General features: G+C 45.7%; 1 protein-coding gene across 7 annotated transcripts in view; it reads left to right on the top strand.

Annotated features, from left to right (window-relative positions):
* Positions 1 to 18821, top strand: part of SUFU (SUFU negative regulator of hedgehog signaling) — a 95005-nt gene that overhangs the window by 54447 nt on the left and 21737 nt on the right. For 6 of the 7 annotated variants that reach the window (XR_897413.2, XM_011385823.2, XM_011385825.2 and 3 more), the window contains exons 4-8: positions 4899 to 5041; positions 5968 to 6053; positions 6315 to 6387; positions 9221 to 9377; positions 11215 to 11326. Coding sequence is in view for 6 of the 7 variants with exons in the window: in XM_011385823.2 (XP_011384125.1) it covers positions 4899 to 5041; positions 5968 to 6053; positions 6315 to 6387; positions 9221 to 9377; positions 11215 to 11326 (571 nt within the window). In the remaining variant the exon portion in view is untranslated. The remainder of the gene's footprint in view (positions 1 to 4898; positions 5042 to 5967; positions 6054 to 6314; positions 6388 to 9220; positions 9378 to 11214; positions 11327 to 18821) is intronic. The other variant, XM_011385824.2, reaches the window with a different exon arrangement.

Genomic DNA, 18821 nt, shown 5'->3' with positions numbered 1-18821 from the left:
TCTCCCTTTCTCTCTCTCTCTTTCATTCATCTGTACTGAGATGTAATTCACATACTGTGTAATTTACAGTTGTGAAGCCATCACCACAATGATCCCTAGAACATTTTCATCCCAAATTCCAATACCAGTCACTCCCCGTTCTCCCATAACCATCCCAGCCCTAGGCAACTACTAATCTACCTGTCTACATAAATTTGCCTGTTCTGGACCTTCCATATAAATGGAATCACATATGGCCTTTTGTGACTGGCTTATTTCAGGTAGCATGATGTTTTTAAGGTTCATGTTGTAGCATGTATCAGTACTTCATTCATTTTTATTGCCAAATAACATTCCATTGTGTGGATACACCACATTTTATTTATCTATTCATTAGTTGACGGACATTTGGGTTGTTTCTACCTTCGGACTATTGTGAATAATGTTGCTATGAACATTCCTGTGCAAGTCTGTGTGGACATGTTTTCATTTCTCTTGAGTATATTCCTAGGAGTGGAATTATTGGGTCATATTATTTTGTGTAATCACCAAACTCTTTTCTAAAGCAGCTCTACTATTTTACATTGCCACCAGCAATGTATGAGGGTTCCCAGTTTCTCCTGATCCTACCCAATACTTGTTATTGTCCTTTTTTATTTTAGTTATACTAATAGGTGTGAAGTGATGGCATCTCATTGTGGTTTTCCTTAATGAGTAATCATGATGAACATCTTTTAATGTACTTATTGGCTATTTATATACTTTGGAGGAATATTTATTAAAATCCTTTGCCCATTTAAAAATTGTATAACTTTTTATTATTGAGCTGTAAGGCTCTTTATATATTCTGGATACAATATACTTTATATAGTCTGTATACTTATCAGATATATAATTTGCAGATGTTTTCTCCCGTTTTGAGATTTGCCTTTTTATTTTCTTTTTTAATAATTTTAAGTGTACAATTCTGTGGCAGTAAGTACATTCACACTGTTGTGCAACCATCACCACCATCCATCTCCAGAACTTTTTACATCTTCTTAAACTGAAACTCTATACCCATTAAACTCTAACTCCCCATTCCCCTCTTTCCTCAGCCCCTGGCAACCACCGTTCTATTTTCTGTCTCTATGAATTTGACTACTCTATGTACCACATATAAGAGGAATTACACAATATTTGTTTTTTTGTGACTAGTTTATTTCTCATAGCATAATGTCTTCAAGGTTCATTGATTTTGTGGCATGTTTCAGAATGTCCTTCCTTTTTAAGGCTGAAAAACAAATACCACATTTTGTTTATCCGTTCATCCATTGATGGACACTTGGGTTGCTTCCCTTTTTTAGCTATTGTGAATAATAACTGCTATGAACATGGGTGTACAAATATGTGTTTGAGTCTGTTTTCAATTCTTTGAGGTATACACTCAGAAGAATTGCTAGATCTTGTGTTTCACTTTTTGAGAAATCACTATATTATTTTCCACAGTGGCTGTACATTTTACATTCCCACCAACAGTGCACAAGGGTTCCAATTTTTTCACATTCTCACCAATACTTTTATTTTCTGGGTTGTTTTTATTTGTTTATAATAGCCATCTCAATAGGTGTAAGGTGATATCTCATTCTGGTTTTGATTTGCATTTCTTTCCATTTTCCTGATAGTACTGTTTGCAGCACAAAAGATTTTAATTCTTTTTTTTTCCCCTCTTTAATTCCTCCCCCCGCCCCCCACTTCTACCCCTGACCTATGGATGTTGCCATTTGCCCTTAAGAAGTGGATCTCCGAAGGTGGGGTGTCTCCTCTCACATGCTCGCAGTGTGCACCTGGTGCATGTAAAGCAGTCATGTTAACCACTACACTATGGAGCCACCCCCAGAAGATTTTAATTTTAATGGAGTCAAATTTATATGTCTTTTATTGCTTGTACTTTTGGTCTTCTATCTAGAAAACATTGTGTAATCTAGGGTCAGATTTACTCCTTTGTTTCTTCTAAGAGTTTTATAATTTTAGCAGTTACAGTTAGCCCTATGATTCATTTCAAATTAATTTTTGTTTATGGTATAAGGAAGAGTTCCAACTTGATTCTTTTGTAAATGGATATCCACTTGTTCTAGCACCATTTGCTAAAAAGACTATTTTTTCTTAAATTGAATTATCTTGGTGCACTTGTCGAAAAGTAATTGGCCGTAAATGTGAGGGTTTATTTCTGGGCTCTAAATTCTGTTACATTGATCATATGTCCGTCCTTATGCCAGTGCCATACTGCCTTGATAACAGTAGTTTTTAAATTGGGAAGATTAAGTCTTTTACCTTTGTTCATTTATTTAAAGATTGTTTGGGGTATTTTGAGTTCCTTGCATTTTCATATGAATTTTAGAATTACCTTGTGAATTTCTGCAAAAAAAAGGCATCTGGCATTTTGGTAGGGATTGCATTGAATCTGTAGATCAGTTTGGGAAATACTGCCGTCTTAACAGTAGTCTTCTGATCCATGAACATTGGATATCTTTCCATTTATACAGGTCTTCTCTCATTTCTTTCAGCAATGTGTTATAGTTTTCAGAGTATAAGTTTACATTTCTTTTGTTACATGTATTCCTAAGCTTTATAATCTTTTTTATTCTGCTATAAATGGAAGTTTTCTTAATTTTATTTTCAGATTGTTCATTGCTAGTGTATAAAAATACAAGTGATTTTTTGTACATTGCTCTTATACCCTGCAACCTTGCTGAACTTGTTTATCTCAATAGTTTTTTAGTGGATTTCGTAAGGTTTTCTATAGATAAAATCATAGATAAAATCATAGTCCTCTACCAATACAGATAGTTTTAGTTCCTTTTCAGTCTACCCAGATTTTATTTCTTTTCTTTGCCGAGTTGCCCTGATTAGAACTTCTACACTGTTGAGTAGAAGCAGTCAAAGTGAGTATCTCTGTCTTATTTCTGATCTTAGAGGGAAATAATTCAGTGTTTCACCATCAAATATGATATTAGCTGTAGGTTTTATGCAGATGCCCTTAAACAGATTGGGCAAGTTCCTATCAGTTCCTAGTTTGAGTGTTTTTATCATGAAAGAGTATTGGATATCACCAAATGCTTTTTCTGTGCCTACTGAGATGATCATGTGGGGGTTTTTTGTTTGCTTATTTACCCTTATTCTGATATAGTATATTATATTGATTTTCTTATGTTACACCAACCTTGCATTTCTGGGTTAAATCCCACTTGGACATTATATATGATCCTTTTTATATGTAGCTATGTTCAGTTTGCCTGTATTTTGTTGGGGAATTTTGTGTCTGTATGCATCAAGGATATTGGTCTGTGACTTTCTTTGCTTATAGTGCCTTTGCCTGGTTTTGGTATCAGGGTAATACTGGCTTCATAGAATTAATTGGGAAATTTTACCTCTTTTCTTTTTTTGGAAAAGTTTGTGAAACATTGGTATTAATTTTTCTCTAGATGTTTGGTAGAATTTACCAGTGAAGCCATCTGGGCTTGGACTTTTTATTGTAGAGGAAGGTTTGAAATACTAATTCAATTTTTTTACTTGTTGCATTGTTTCTAACTTGTAGATAATGCAGGCTGCTTATAGACACACACCTGTAAAAGGAGAGGGAATCTGGGAAGAGTGAGTCCAGCAGGAGTTTGCAAATATCGGGGTTTCTAGCTGGCTCTGCTTAGAGCCATGCCCTTTTTGCCCTTTATTATTCCGTGTCTCTTAGAGGAGGAAGTCTTTCTTCTCCCTCCTGAATGAATGCTTTTGAGGTCAGGAACGATAATCTGAGACTGTCTATTGGATGGAAAAAGTGGTGCATAACTTCACCTGACACAGGAGGAAGTTAGTATTCTGACCAAGACAGGCAAGAGTAGAAGCTCTCTCAGGCCTCCCTGGGAACCTTCAGGCTGAGTGTGTGTGCGTGTGTGTGTGTTTTGCCTTGCCTCGAATAGTGATAAAAAGTGAAGAGGCCTTAGCTGTTGATATTCCCAGATCATATGTGATATACCACAGTGGACTATCATACAGTCATTTCAAAAATGAGGTGGCTTTCTATGTGCTGATGTGAGATGATTCCAGGATACGTAATTAAGTGAAATGTGCAAAGTAGTTTGTTGCTATATGTTTTAGAAGAAAAAGAATAGAACTTTTAGACGCATACAGGCTGTTAAATCAGAGTACCCTTGGAAGGACACCCGGATAAAAGTTGAGGTAGTTGAAGACTGCACGTGTTTCTCTTGGACAGCCAAGGCACAGCATCTGTGTTCCCATGGAAATAGCTGCCCCTCCAGGCTGTACGTCTCTGCCAAGGGGTGTGCAGCACAGTTCAAACCTCCATATACTCCAAGCCTGCAGTGTTTCTCATTGAGGAGCTGTTCCCTAAATCCGTCTACCTGGGAGAGACTGCTGAGATATCCAAGGCCCTCCAAGGTTAGATATTCCCTTTCGCACACTGTTTCAGCGGCACAGAAATCCTGGCCTATTTTTCCAAGGTGAAAGTCTTTCACTGCCCTCTAGTCTCCTTGTGGACTTCTGGTCAGGCGGCCCCGCAGTAAATCATTTTATTCTTTCTTGGTAGATCAAATCATGGCTGTTCCCCTACACCCTGAATAAGTGAAGGTGCTGGGGAGGTGGAGCAGATGTTGGAAGGCTTTGGACTTGCTAGGCCAAGTGAGCATGCACACTAGCAGCCTTTTCTTTTCTATTGAAAGCTGGCAGAATGGACCAGCAGGAGTGTGTGATTTGGAGAAAATAGTCACTCTTTGTTCCCATCCACATGAATGCTTCCCCTCCTTCACAGGGTCTACTACCTTGGAAGGCCGTGGAGCTTCCCAGCCTGGGCTTCTCGGACCTCAGGTTGGGTTCCAGGCCTGGACGAAGGGCCTCAAACACTGAGGATCCTCCTGTCTCTCCCACAGAGAACACCTTCTGCAGTGGGGACCACGTGTCTTGGCACAGCCCTTTGGATAACAGTGAGTCAAGGATTCAGCACATGCTTCTCACAGAGGACCCGCAGATGCAACCTGTACAGACACCCTTTGGGGTAGTTACCTTCCTTCAGGTGAGGCACAGGTTGGACATGGGCTTGAGCCTTCCTGGGAGAAAGATACTGGGAAGACAGGAGGGCTTGGGTAGAGAAGTGAATGCAACAGGAAATTTTCTATTTTCTCCCATTTTCTGTTCCCTCTGATGGTTTGTCAGCTCAATTCCAATGGTCTGATCTACTCTGCTGAGATGGGAGAAGGAGGAAGGGGAAGGGGCCATTTGGATAGGAGAGAATAGTTGTAGCTGAGGGGGATAACAGGGAGGGTATTTCTGTGAACTAATTGAGACCCAGGCATCCACAGGCACAGGAGCTCCCAGCAGGAAGGCAGCTTTGGGCTGGACTTGCCACTACCCAAAAGGGATGTGCATCCACCCCAGCTGCACAGGGCTTCCTTGTGATCATGAGGTCTGTGTGAAGTTTAGTTATTTCCCTTGAGATTTACTCAAAGGCTCAGCCCCTGATAAAGAAGGGAGCTTCTCTGCCAGCTGCTGGGGCCCTTTGATCATAGTTCTGAGCTTGGAAGTTCTTAGAATCACCTCTGTTTACATTTCCCATGATCCCAGACTGGGTATGAATGTCTCTCTGGACCTTCACTGCTTCTAAAAGTCATGGGCTGGGAACCCATCCTGAGTTGGCAGGGCTCTGATTTTCTCCTCCACAGTTTAAGGCTAAACTTTGTGTCTATGGACACCTGACCTATCACAGTAGGGCAAGAATCAGGCCTCAATGCCCCATGTATGGACCCATCCATAATCCTGGCCAGGCAACTGTTCCCTCCTAAAGGAACCTCCCCATTTTGGATGCCCAGCTCCTGAGCACACACAGATCCTACCTGTGGTCCCGCTACTTAAGGTGACACTGACAGCCTATGTGGCTGACCTTCTGGATGGGTAGGAGGAATGGCCATTAACGCATAATGGAATCTTGTTCCTGGATCTCAGATTGTTGGTGTCTGCACTGAGGAGCTCCATGCAGCCCAGCAGTGGAATGGGCAGGGCATCCTGGAGCTGCTGCGGACGGTGCCTGTGTAAGTAAACCCCTCCCTATGAGGTGGGTGCCTGGCTTTCCAGGCCTGGGGGTGGCAGTCCCTCCCTCCCCAACACTTGGGTTTCCCTTACATTGCCGTTTAGGCACTGGTTTTTCACAGAAGGATTTCCTGGCAACTCACTCCCTGATGGCCCACCACTAACCACTCCCCTGTGTTCTGGCCTTGGGGCAGCAAACTGGGCAGGCTAGAGGCCCAGCCCAGACCCTCAATTACCATCCTGTTCCCTTTCTTTGTCCACAGCGCTGGTGGCCCCTGGCTGATAACTGACATGCGGAGGGGAGAGACCATATTTGAGATTGATCCACACCTGCAAGTATGTCTTAAGTGAGGAAAACCTTTCTAGCACACTGTGCCTAGGCCTCTTCCAGATAACATTGGCTTTCATCCTGGGAAAACGGAGGAGCTTTATTTGTGAGTGAGTAGAAGTATGGCATGGTTTAGAACTTGCCCCCTGAATTCTATAGAGCACATAAGGGAGCAGAAATTTCAGGCTAAGAAAACTAGTCTCAGACACATGTGTTTTTGCATTTAAAGGGGATAATTTTATTGTATGCAAGTCATAGATCAATAAACCTGACTTAAAAAAATAAGATCACCAGCAACTAAGGAAAATCAATATAGTTGCTATTGCTTGCCCAATATTCACCCTCCACTTCCCCCTTCTCATAAGAATGCAGACTTTCTTTCAGGGAGCCACCCCACTGCTGTCACTACCACCCGGTAACAGAGTAGATGATCTTGACCCGACAGCCCAGGTGCAAAGGGGGTGCCCTGATTGGTCTAGTGATCTCATCCCCTTTTTAGGTATATTTATATCTTAGGCAGTCAGACACCAAGCTCCTTCCCTGGGTAGGTTGGCATTCCTTGCTGTGTAAAGGAAGTCTTTATACGTACAGGCCTGCGATTGCCCGCTCATTGTGGCCCAGTGATATAGAATTTCAGTGTTGTCTTTGGTTTCGTAGGAGAAGCACTCTTTTCACTGCAGGTGAATTTTGAAAGCCATATAGAGCATAACTTCCTTTCTTATGGGCTCCTTGTGAAGCAGGAGCGGCAGACAGCTAATAATGTGCCCGGCCTGTGTCTGCCTCCTTCTCCTTTCCCCCACCAATTGCAGGTTATTGCCATCGCTGAACCTTTTATGTCTCCGTAAAAAACTGGTAGGCCACAGGCAGCTTCCAGGAGTTACACATCCTCTAGGACGGAAGAGAGGTGGCAGGGGAGAGGTAGCAGCTAGACACATAGCCAGCAGTCTCTGGGTTCTTTACTGCAGGCCTGTGAGTTTTGGGGCAGAAACACTACTCATTCACAAATGATGCTCCTCTGTTTTCCTAGTGCCTTTTAACACGAAGTGTTCAAACTGCTGCCAGGATCCTCTGTTTTCTCTACTTTAAATTTGGTTTCCTTGTAGCTTCTGCTTATACAAGATCCAGGAACCATCAAGAGTCTGTTTCCCTAAGCCCCTTGTTCTCTAGCCACTCTGGGATCAATCATGGGACACCGGACTGTTGTTTGGCCCCAGTCATTAAGTGCCAAGTCATTAGGTACTAAGAAAAAACCTGGTCCTTTAAACTAGTAGAGTAAGCAGCCTGTCCTTTCTCTACATGCCAAGAAAAGTTCTCTTCCCCGTCTTAAGGCTCTCCTAAGACCAGCCAGCAGGACTAAGAGCAAGCAGGTATTAGTGAGAAAATCCAGCTTTCTTTCCTGGTGGCTCTGTACACCAAGTGGGGACTCTTTTGTGTTCATTTGTGCTAGTCTAGAGCCTGCTTGCAGGTGGTTCATTTTAGAGCTAGCTCCTGTTCCTTTTCTCCAGGCTCTACCACTAGCTAGCTGTGTGCCTAAGCAAGTCCCTTAACTTCTCTGGGTCTTAACTCTTTACTTTTTTATTCAGCTAATTGAGCCAAGAGGCATCCTCAGCTCTTTGTTTCAGTGAGGAGGCCTCAGGGTGACCAGTGGAGAGAGAAAAGCTCAGGTATACCTTGAGCAAACTAGGGCTCACATGCTTCTGCCTGGAGCACAGAGCTTCCCCCTGTCATCAGCCTCTCCCTGTCACTGCTCAGAATCCCATCTTTACCCAGGCTAATGGTAGCACTGGAAAAGAGGAGAGTATGATTGATGGGAAGGAGGCATCCAGGGCAGGGCCTGGTCTCAAGAAATAAGGACCTTATGTGGATTTACCTTGTGCTTCCCTAGAAAGGCCCCCTGGCTGACCAACAGGCCAATTTAGTGCCTGTGGCGGCCTGTAGAGAAGGGCAGGCAGACAGGGAGGTGCGAACACTCTTATTAAGGAGCTCACTCAGGACCTTTATTTGGCCCACATGGCTGTTTATGAACTAGGTTGCTAGAGCCTTCCAGATAATCTTTAATCTAAAGCTCAACATCACAGAACTATGTTTTACCAGAAATCCCAGGGATATTTGGGTACAATTTTCCTTGAGGCCATTGGGTGAGGTCATTTGGAGAGTGTTTGGACTCAACAGTGCCGAGGTCTACACGAAGGCAGGGCCTCTGGTGGGGTCTTCAGATGGTCACTGCCCTCTAGGCCACCATTTTATTCTAAGAAATGTAAAAGAAACTTCATCCAGAGTCCTTTGCCAAACAAGTTAGCAATGTAGGCAGCCCTGCCCTTCTGCTCTGGTGGCGCTTCATTGTGTGACCACACCCCCTGCTGTCACAAGAAGAAACTGCAGGCATGGAGGCGGGGAGAAGTTGGTCTGGCCTCTCCCACCCGTGTTAGGCTTCCCCCCATCCTCTGTGGCAGCAACTGGCCGGTTCATCCTGGGGTTTTGAAGGACTTAGCCTTTCCTCAGGAAAGTAGTTCCTGGTTCTGCCACGTCAGCAGCGCAGGCCAGTGTCAGATGCATGAGTTGTGGCTCCAAAACAGGTGTGAGGGTTGATGATAGAGGAGAAGCTTCCCTGGGATTTTCATTCTTCCTTTCATTCGTCGCCTAGTCCCTGGACACCCCGAAGGAGCCCAGTGGCTGGCAGAGACTGTCATGCATTATAACCAGGGCAGAACAAGATCAGAGATCCTGCTCTTCTAGCACTTGTCCCATGTTCAGCACCTACAAAGGACAAGATGGAAAGATGGTGGTGACCTTAGGCCACCGGTTCGCTGAAGGAACTCCGGCTCTTTGGTTCTTTCCAAGCAGGAGAGAGTTGACAAAGGCATTGAGACGGACGGCTCCAATCTAAGCGGCGTCAGTGCCAAGTGTGCCTGGGATGACCTGAGCCAGCCCCCTGAGGATGACGAGGACAGCCGGAGCATTTGCATTGGCACACAGCCCCGGCGGCTCTCTGGCAAAGGTGGGAACCGTCACCTGTCCTTTCTCCTTCTCTTTCCCCAGACCTGGTTTTCAAGCTCTATAAGGTGGATCTCTAACATAAACAGCCCATTCAATAGTTTCTATCCTGGCAGGATTTAAACAGCTTGAGAAGTCTTCCAGGAGGGCGGAATTAAGGGAGCTTTATTGCCTCATTTCTCCTGTGTTTCCTGTGTGTATTTCAAATGCACCACCAGCGGTGACTGTTGTGTTTTAGATTTACCCTTTGCAATCTGAGGTCATGGAGGTAAGTGGAAGCCATAGGACAGTTACAGGGAAAGGCCACAGTCCACCCAAGAACAAGAGAATGAGCATTGGCCACTCACAGAATTGACACAGGGCCCAGCTCTGGCCTGAAAGCCATGCCAGACACGAGGATCACTCTGGCCTCAGGCCTTCCCAGGCCTTAGAGAAGAAAGGCCTGAGTGTGAGGCCAGCTTGCGAACTTCCCTGCCCCACCGTCCTGCAGATGCAGTGTAAGCAGCCATAGACAGGGGACCCTATACTTGCCGCATTCCAGGTGGGGCCTTGGAGGAGGAGGATATGGCTCTCTTGTTGGAAGCTCACCGTGTTGGTCTTGGCTGTAGAAACAATCGTGGTTTTTAACAAAGGGCATCTATAACTAACTCCAAAAGAAAAGCAGCTGTTTACTTCTATGTATATTTACAGCTTCTCTTTCTACTTCCTTTCTCTATTCCTCTATCTTTTCTTATTCTTTAAAGAATAAGATGCCTACAGTCCTGAATAAAATACCTACATATGTGATAGCACTTCGAAAAGGTTTTTCTTTCCATAAAGGACAACTTAAACCCCTGGCACAAATATCTGATCTCTTTCCTTCCCACTTGTTCTAATGGTGTGCCGAGCCCATGGAAGGTTCTGAGAGAATGTCTGTAGTTATTGGAATCATTTAGTTGCTTTTGACAAAAGAGGTAATTTAAGGAGGGATTCATAGTCTTGTCCAAATTTCACCATTATTGGATTTTTTTAATTATAAAAGTAATCCATGCTACTAAAGTTGAACAGTTAGAAAAGTTAATAATCGCCTCCATCATCCACTCAGCCCACCTTTTGAGCAACGAGTGTTAATTTGCTTTTTTGTATGTGTTTGCAGTTTGCAGAAGTAAATCTTAGACCAAAATCTCAAACAGGGAACTAGGCTAGTAGGCTTCACCCAAAGACCAGCAAAGCACCTTGCAAAGAAATAATCCCACCAAGGGACTCCTCTCTCATCTCCTGGCCCTTGCCACACCTGTGGAGAGGTAGGGTATCCTGGGCCAAGGTGGGGAAATGACCTCAGCATCCCACTGATCCAGCTCACAGAGAAGGAGGGCAGGGCTAGATACCAGCTGACCACCCAGAACCCAGAAACAGAGTAAGAGACACCTGCCCATTCATGACAGGCCACTTGCAGTCCTTACATCTATCTCAGTGGTTAGAATCCCTGGCTGGTCTTGGGCAATGGCAAAGGCTTTGGCAGTCACTATCTAGAGCTATGTTAATATTAAAGCTGGGGATGTGATACAGGAAGGGAAAGGACAGGGAGAAGAGCCCTTTCTTAGAGAGTGCCCTTCCGAAGTCCAGAGGCCACCCCTTGTCTTCTACAAGAAGACCAAAAGTTTCTTGAGAACATGGTACCTTACACGCCCTGTGTCCTCATGTTATACTCACTCCATCTCACAGCTGATGCCTAGAGCAGGCTCAGGAGGCCTTCTTGGGAGCCTTTCCCCAGCACATCTGCTGAACCAGGTTCTAAGGGCAGGGTTGGAGGATACTGGGAGCCCAAAGGGCCACCAGGCAACTTAGTGGTGTTGTTGCAGACACAGAGCAGATCCGGGAGACCCTGAGGAGAGGACTTGAGATCAACAGCAAACCCGTCCTTCCACCAATCAACCCTCAGCGGCAGAACGGCCTCACCCATGACCGGGCCCCGTAAGTTCCCCACCCCCAGAGGGGGTTAGTAGAGCTTCATGACGGCAGTGTCCCAGGGCTGGGACAAGGGGGCAGTTTTGTCCCGAAGGGTCTGTTTCTGTGGCTTGCATGAGAGAGAACAATGCTGATAGCCCTTGCTGGATGGGCCCAGGGTCTGAGGCACATGGATCTGTGGGTCATAGGAAAGAGCCTCAGAGCAAACCCAGCAGAGCAGGGATATAAACATTAGTAAATATTTACACGGGCTGTGTGAGCAGACGGGAGGCCAAGTTGGGGCAAAATCTGACTTGGGCCTCCCAGCCTTGTGGGAGCCATTGTGCTGAGTACGGCCGCCCCGCTCCTTATCTCAGTCTCGGCCAGAGTTGCCCTTCCTTCCTTCCTGGAGCCTGGTCTCCGGCTGATAGCTGCAACCCCAGGGGCCTCCCTGTCTGGCCAGCCCCATATTGGATGCCTGCTACTGAGGCCCTTCTTCCTGCCTCCCTTTCATGGGGCCCAGGGTAGGGAAGGGAAGTCCTTTGCAGGCCTCTAGGAGCCTCAATAGCCCTTGGGAGAAACTGGCCACCCAAGAGGTCAAATCCGTTTCCTGCTAACCTCTCTTCCTCTGATAGGGGACAAATGGTGGTCAGGGCTAGAGCTTGGCACCCCTCTTTGCTCTTAGTCCCAGGGAAGCTCTAGGGAATAGCTGCTGGCAGGGGATACCTGGGAGCTGGCAGGCCAGAGCAGGGACCTTGCCTGCCAGGGAGGAAGTTTCCGTGCTCTGGGCTGAAAGGGAAGCAGCTCACTCCTGCAAGACCATAGTGATCCATCCTTCTTCTAGAAAGTCTTTGTTACACATTTGCTGTGTGACAGGCTTAGGATCCAGGGGTCCATCTGGGGTATAAGCTCTTTTAGGGACACGTGAGCTGAAACAATTTAATTAATTAATTGGTATGAGTGTGGCTATAGATGCAATTTGTAGGAAATAGCTACTACTTTGAATTAAAGCTCCAGATGCTCATTCATGAGCTCCAGAAGTGGTAGTGATTTAATGCACTACAGAAAAGACAAGTCAACGTGATCTGGAGTAGTTAGAGAGGGCTTCTCAGAGGAGGAAGAACATGAGATGGACCTTGAAGCTGCCCTAGAATTTTAACAAGCAGAGAAAGGAGCTGACAGGGCAGGAGGCCGGGCCAGGTTAAAGTGAAGGCTGTAACTTGGGAATAGACTGTGGAGTAGGGAGAATTATTCTGGCAACAGGGCAGCCCAAGATGCCTCACCTGGTGAATCTGCCATCTAGAAGCCATGAGAATTAAGCTCTTTGGCAAGAATCAGGAGAAGCCTCCACTGCCACCTCAGAGCAGTTTTCAAGTCCAGCCAGTGGGTTTCTCCAGCTAGCTGCCTTGGAGTAACTGGCTTGAGGTACTGTGATCTCCCTTGGCAGCAATAGATGGCCAGGCTGAGTCGTGGGGCATCTGGAAACTCTCCACCTGTGAGTGTGGACCCTGTCCCAGGGCCACACTCCTTCTTGTGCCCTGAGCTTGGCTTCTCCTGTGAGGCCCTATTGGCACTAGTGATAGGCCAGGAGGTACTCGAAGGCCTAAAGACTCAAGCATATTGCCTATAACTTGTAGACACAATTAGTCCAGATGGCCCTCCCAGTTCTGGAAGGTCTTGGTTTCTGGGCAGAAAGGCAAGGACTCCTGTAGAGACACACCCCTCTTGTATATCTAGGATAGGCCTGGGATCTCACTCCTTGTCTTAGATGAACTTCCAGCTGCCAAGACCCCAGACACTGCAAGGGAGCACAAGGCTCTGGGTTTCTTGATGCACACATATAGCCCAGACTCAGCTCCTCCTGACTGGGCAGTAGGCATCGGATCTGGTCCAAGGGCTGTCTGTAGATACAAGGCAGAGGCTGCAGCCTCTACCTTTTGGCCCGAGTTTGCTGAGCTGCAGAGACATGGGTGGGAATAAACCAGAGGTGCTAGTGGGTTGGGGTGTCTTCCCTCCCTGCAGCTCAGGTACCTAGTCAGATTTCTAAAGTGCCGGAATCTGCAGTTTGGAGAGAATCAGAACATCTCCTCTGAGATTCTCAGTGCTGGTTACTAATTTGTTAGCAACTGGTTGAAAAATGGTTCCTCCTTCTTTGCCAAGAACATTTTCCAACACACCCCTCAAGTCTCTCAAGACTCCAGCTCTCTATTATCTCAGGATCGATGGTGATGGACTCAGTTTAGATTAGCAAGCACAATGGTAATATCTGTGCTGCCCACTCTGGGACCTGACCCCATTTCAGATAAACCACATGGATTGTGACTGAGAAAGCCGACCCCAAATGTGCTGGCACCAGTGTTTGCTCCTCTCCCTGTTGGGGAGCAACCAATATGGGCCTTATTGTATCTGCATGTCTGATTTTCCTTTAGTCAGGCTTTCGGGGCTGGGGTGCTCTGGTGCATGGGGCTTTATGAATCTGACTGGTCTAAAGAGGCTGTAGTTCAGGGGAGCTGATGGAGCCTGGACATTAGCAGCTGGGCTCCAGCCTGTTTGGGGAGTCAGGTACTTGCTCTTTTCATACCTCAATAGCAACTAACAGTTAAATAATACTTAACTATGTGCCAAGTAATGTTCCAAGTGCTTTATATCATATGAATTTAGTTCATCCTCATAGTCACTATTTGTAGTAGATAATCTTCTAAATGAAGAAACTGGAGTACAAAGAGGCTAATGAGTAACTTGCCCAAGGTTAGAAAAGGGTGGAGCTTATGGCAGCCTATCAGCCATTAACATGGTATGATAGTCCTTACTCCATGATCAGGGACCCCATGAGGGGCACACAAGTCTGTGTCTCAGAGGTAGTAATAACCCCTGCTGATGGACCTCATCTAACTAGTCAGAACATGAATAGAGACCTTTCACATGACACCAAGGACAAGGCTAAAGCCCCATGTTAGAAGCTTACTGTTCGTATTTAACTCTAGAGAAAACATGCTGAGAGCCTTGTGCTTCCAAACCCCAGCGATAACAAGCTATGTCATAACTGGCTCATTTATACCAAAATTACTTCTTGACACAAAGCCTGTTTTCTTCCTGTTCAGAAACAAAACCAACCCTATTTCTTGCCCCTCCACCACCTTAGAGCTTGGGGATTTCTTTCTTTCTTTCTCAAGGCCTTACTTCCTGCTTCCCAGAAAAGCAGGCCCCTCTGGGCAACCTGCTCCTCTCCCACCAGCCCTTGCCAGCCCTCCACCCACTCCCTTCCCGGAAGGAGAGTCCTTAGCCCTCTTTGGGGCTCCTTCCAGCATTTCACAACCCTTGCATTCCAGCCGTGAAATTTGTATCTGGCTTTTCCCAAGATGATCAGTTGAAAAGTCTCCGTGGCCTTGTTGGCGCCTCCCTTCCCACTGCCTGCCCGGCCGGGTTCCGGAAGCATGAGAAGCAGCTCCTCTGTGCCACTGAGGAGAGCCTCGCTCAGGGACGGTGCCTGCCAGCACTTGTAGGGACCTGGGAGGAAAAGTCACTGGGCATCTTCTCGTCTGAGATTGCCTGGTTAGACATGGAGTGTTCTACGGAGTCTGGCCTACGCTCCCCAGCCTCTCTGCAGTGAGTTGGGACATGTGAGTGTCTGGCACATCGTGTGGGGAGGTTTGTATTTCTATGAACTGTTACTCTGATGCTGGGAACCTGCAGCAGTGTCCCAGGACCTCCTCCTCCTCCTGCCAGTGACTCACCAGCTGAGGTTGGGGGACTTTAAGGAGCTCCGTGGGTCGCATATCCTCCCATAGAAGGCAGGGCTCACACACATGTGTGTACTCATGTACACGTGTTGGCGGGGAAGGTTCCCGACTGTGGGAAGAGCACTTTGTAGTTGAGATACCTTTAAAAAGCAAACTAACCATCATTGCTGAGCCAAGTGTCTCAGTCTCGTGGAATTGCACCAACAGCTTTTAAGGCATATTGTTTTCTTTTTGCCTTAATTTCCCAGAGAATTAAGATTTTGTAGCATGAATTCTCCTGTTGTGACATTCTCAGCTGCATCCTCCCTCCAGTACACACACACGTACACACATAGATTTCTCTTCATTTTTATGAGTGTCTCTGCTCCCATTTGTTTGGCCTCTTGGATGGGGTGACTTTGCTGCCTCGGTTCCTGAGTCTTGAATAGCTTGTGACCTGGCTGGGGAGTCATCCTTTAGAGAAAATTGTGTTTTGTTTTGCTCAGCCTTGAGGCCCATGAAGATTAATTAGGAGAAGAAAATATCTAGTTTGCATCCAGTGAATTGGATGAAGGAAGGTGAGTTTCCATCTGGGAAAACAGCTGGGCTGTTGCTATTGATGTTTGCACGCAGAGCAGTCTTCAGTAACCCTGCTCTAAGGGGTCTCTGGTGTCAGTAGTGCCCAGCCCAGAGCCTGAATCTGTCACATTGGCTTCCCTCATTCTTCCCATGCTGGCGAAGTACAGATGTTTTCACTAGAGAGAAAACCCAGAAAGAAACAGGCCTGCTCTCAGGGCCCCAGCCAGGCCCTACAGGGCTGATGGGAGGGGCCCAGGCCTCTGTGATCTACATTTGTCATACTAAGTGCCTGCCTTTATGTGCCTTTCTCAGAAATATACCTTTAAAAGGGCAGATCAAGGGGCTCCACAGCAAATCCAGCTCTGGTGAATGTGTGTTTGAACTCCATTCTTTTCTCCACTTCCTCAGAGAGATGAAACTGTGGCCATTGTTAACACCCCAGCCTTAGAGTTCATGGGCAGCGTGTTGAATTCTCCATCCAAACTGTATCCCCTGTCCTCAAGTTGCACAGTCAAGAGTATTTTTATCGCCCATCCTTGATCCTCGGTGTCACCCAACACTTTAGCAGTGAGTCACTTCTCCAGGGAAGGGAAAAGGGAGGCTCGAAGGCGAGAGCTGGAGAGAGGAAGTGACTCAGTGTCTCAGAAAATGGAAAGCCAAGGGCTCTGGTAGAGTAGGCTCGTTCAGGAAAGCAGGGGTCTTAATCGCCTCCCAAGTCAGAGCGCAGGCTGAGGATGGAGATCTGTGGTGCCTAGAGGAGTTCACAGTTGATTAAGGAATCCCCTAATCTCAGTGCAGGTTTTCTCACTCTGTCATTTTCAGCTACACTCTGTCCCACTATTCCATCATCACATTCCATCCTTACAATGTTTGCAATGAAAATACTGCTTGTTATCATTTGGTTATTGGTTTACCAATAACCTTTTGAGGCCTTTTACTCCTGGTATAGTCACCATCAGGAAATTTCTCAGAATGACCGGGTGATACAGCCTTGTTCTTCACAGTAACTGTGGAGGTGAGCTGGTGCCCTCATCCCCACCCACACCCTGTTCTAATCCTGCCCTCAAGGCAGACCTGCAAGTGGTTCTTTCTCTGGAAAGTTCAGAGCTTTCGTCAGCAATCTGAAAGCAAAAGGAATAATCTCCCAGGCTACAAGCAGAAGCCAGAGGTTGGGCTGGGCTCAGCAGGCCAAACCCACTTCACTTCTGAATAGTTGCCAACCCTGATGCCCTGGTTCCTGCTCCTGGGTGTCCCCAAGGAGAAGGCCTCAAGTCGTGTGGCCAGTACAGACGTCACCAGTGTCACAGTACTGGGATTGTGGCTAAAAGGAGCCTTGGTGGTTCAGCTCCTCTCTTTTCCACCCTTGCTGCCATTGATAGAATATGACCAATAGCCTTAGACTAAAACTTTTCAATCCGAAGATACCAGGGTGGAGAGGAAACCTGGATAAGGTTCTGTCAGTCTGTAAAGTGTGGGTGGGGTGAACAAGGGCATGTACTGTAAACTATACACTGTACAAGGAATTAGGACTTTGTCTTGACACTGGAGGGAGAAAGTGTTTCAGGATGTGTAAAAAGTCACCTTGTACAGTGGGAAGTGTCAATATAGAATGTGTTACATAGACAGGTGGTAAAGGAAAAATACATGGAAAGATTTAGATCAATTCCTGAACTACCAAGGTGTGCCTCTAAGCCATCCCATATATAAACCACCCCTCGATGCTCCTAGTACAAGAGGACTCCTGGCCTAGACAAATTTTTGTGGCTGAGCAGCAATTTTTATTGAGCATTGCCATGTGCCAGGCAGACCCTGTGTTGTAGGCTGTTGTTGTCACCATTTTACCAATTAGAGCACGGTGGCTTAAACAGATTGTATAACTTATCTAGAGTCAATAAATGGAATAAGTGTCAGAGCCAAGATTTGAACCTTGAGTTGTTTGACTCCAGATCCAGGCCTCTTCATCACTGGCTGCTGCCTGTAAAACAGGGTAAAAGTGAAGAAGGTACCTGCCAGTTCCCAGGAGGAAGAGAACTGAGAAGAAGACCTTGGAAGTCTACATACCAGTGCACAGAGCAAAACTGATATTTTAGTTTGCTTGGAAACCCAAAATGTGGTAGCTCAGAGGGGACCATTTGGCTGAGGAAAGCATACTAAAAAATAAACTTTGCTAGAGGATATGCTCCATCAAAATGAGTCAGGAAGACGTGGGGTATAGGAAATGGGATCCAGCCTGAGAAAGAGGCAAGAGGAATCACCAGGGTGAAGGTGAAGAGTGATTGGTGATGACAGCTATGCAGCAAGAATGGAAGGCAACCAGTTCAGACTGGGGTAGTTTGGAAGGATCGTCTGGAGAAATGCCTTTAAGAAGATAATATTGATAAATACTTGATGCATTTGAATGTTTTGGGAGAATTTATAGACCATTGGTAGTTAATTTAGGATTGGATTAGTGACAAACACATAGAAAACCAGGACAGTTATTAAATCCAGGAAAAATAGAAAATTATACCAGAAAGGAAGAGTAATCATAGTATACTATATGGCTCAGTTGTAAATAGCATTGGTATAGTTTCACATAATAATGTAAACATTTAATACTGATCCAAACAAACTTACAGTACCCTTACCTTGGGAAGATGGAAGGATGGGATGGAAGAGCACTAAAAGCTTGTCTTCCATAGTGGGAAGTCAATAAGTGAAGCCTGAAAAGGGATGACCTGGAAGGAGAAATAAAATACATTAGAAATATTGAGGAAAACACCAAAAGAATCAGCTAACGGATGAAAGTGGTTGTTTCAGGGAGTGGGGGGAAGACTGGTGACTACTGTAATGAACCTTATAGAACTTTTTGACTCTTTAAACTTTACAAAAGAATAGTTGAAAAAAAAAATGTAAAGGAAATGCTATTATAGGAGCCGTTACAGCTTGATCTGCCCAGGAAATAGAAAAGTTGACATGTCCAGGTAAAAATCAGAAAATTAGCACTCAGGCAAGCCCTAGTCCTACAGAGGAACTTCAGTTTTCCCAGTATCAGGCTATCAGCTGAAAATGAGTAGTACATAACCCTCCAACAGGCCTCCTGAGAGCGTCTGTCTTGAGGTAAAGGAAGTGATGAGGGACACTCGGCTGTGCACCTAATTCTGACCAGCAAAGAGGTTGATGGGGTAGAAGTGACAAGGCCTTGGGAGAAAGCAGCTTGGGCAGCCTGAGTTCAGGAAGGAAAA

The sequence above is a fragment of the Pteropus vampyrus genome, unplaced genomic scaffold, assembly GCF_000151845.1.
Source record: "Pteropus vampyrus isolate Shadow unplaced genomic scaffold, Pvam_2.0 Scaffold816, whole genome shotgun sequence".
NCBI classification, from domain to species: domain Eukaryota; kingdom Metazoa; phylum Chordata; class Mammalia; order Chiroptera; family Pteropodidae; genus Pteropus; species Pteropus vampyrus.
This window is presented reverse-complemented; position numbering and strand designations above follow the sequence as displayed.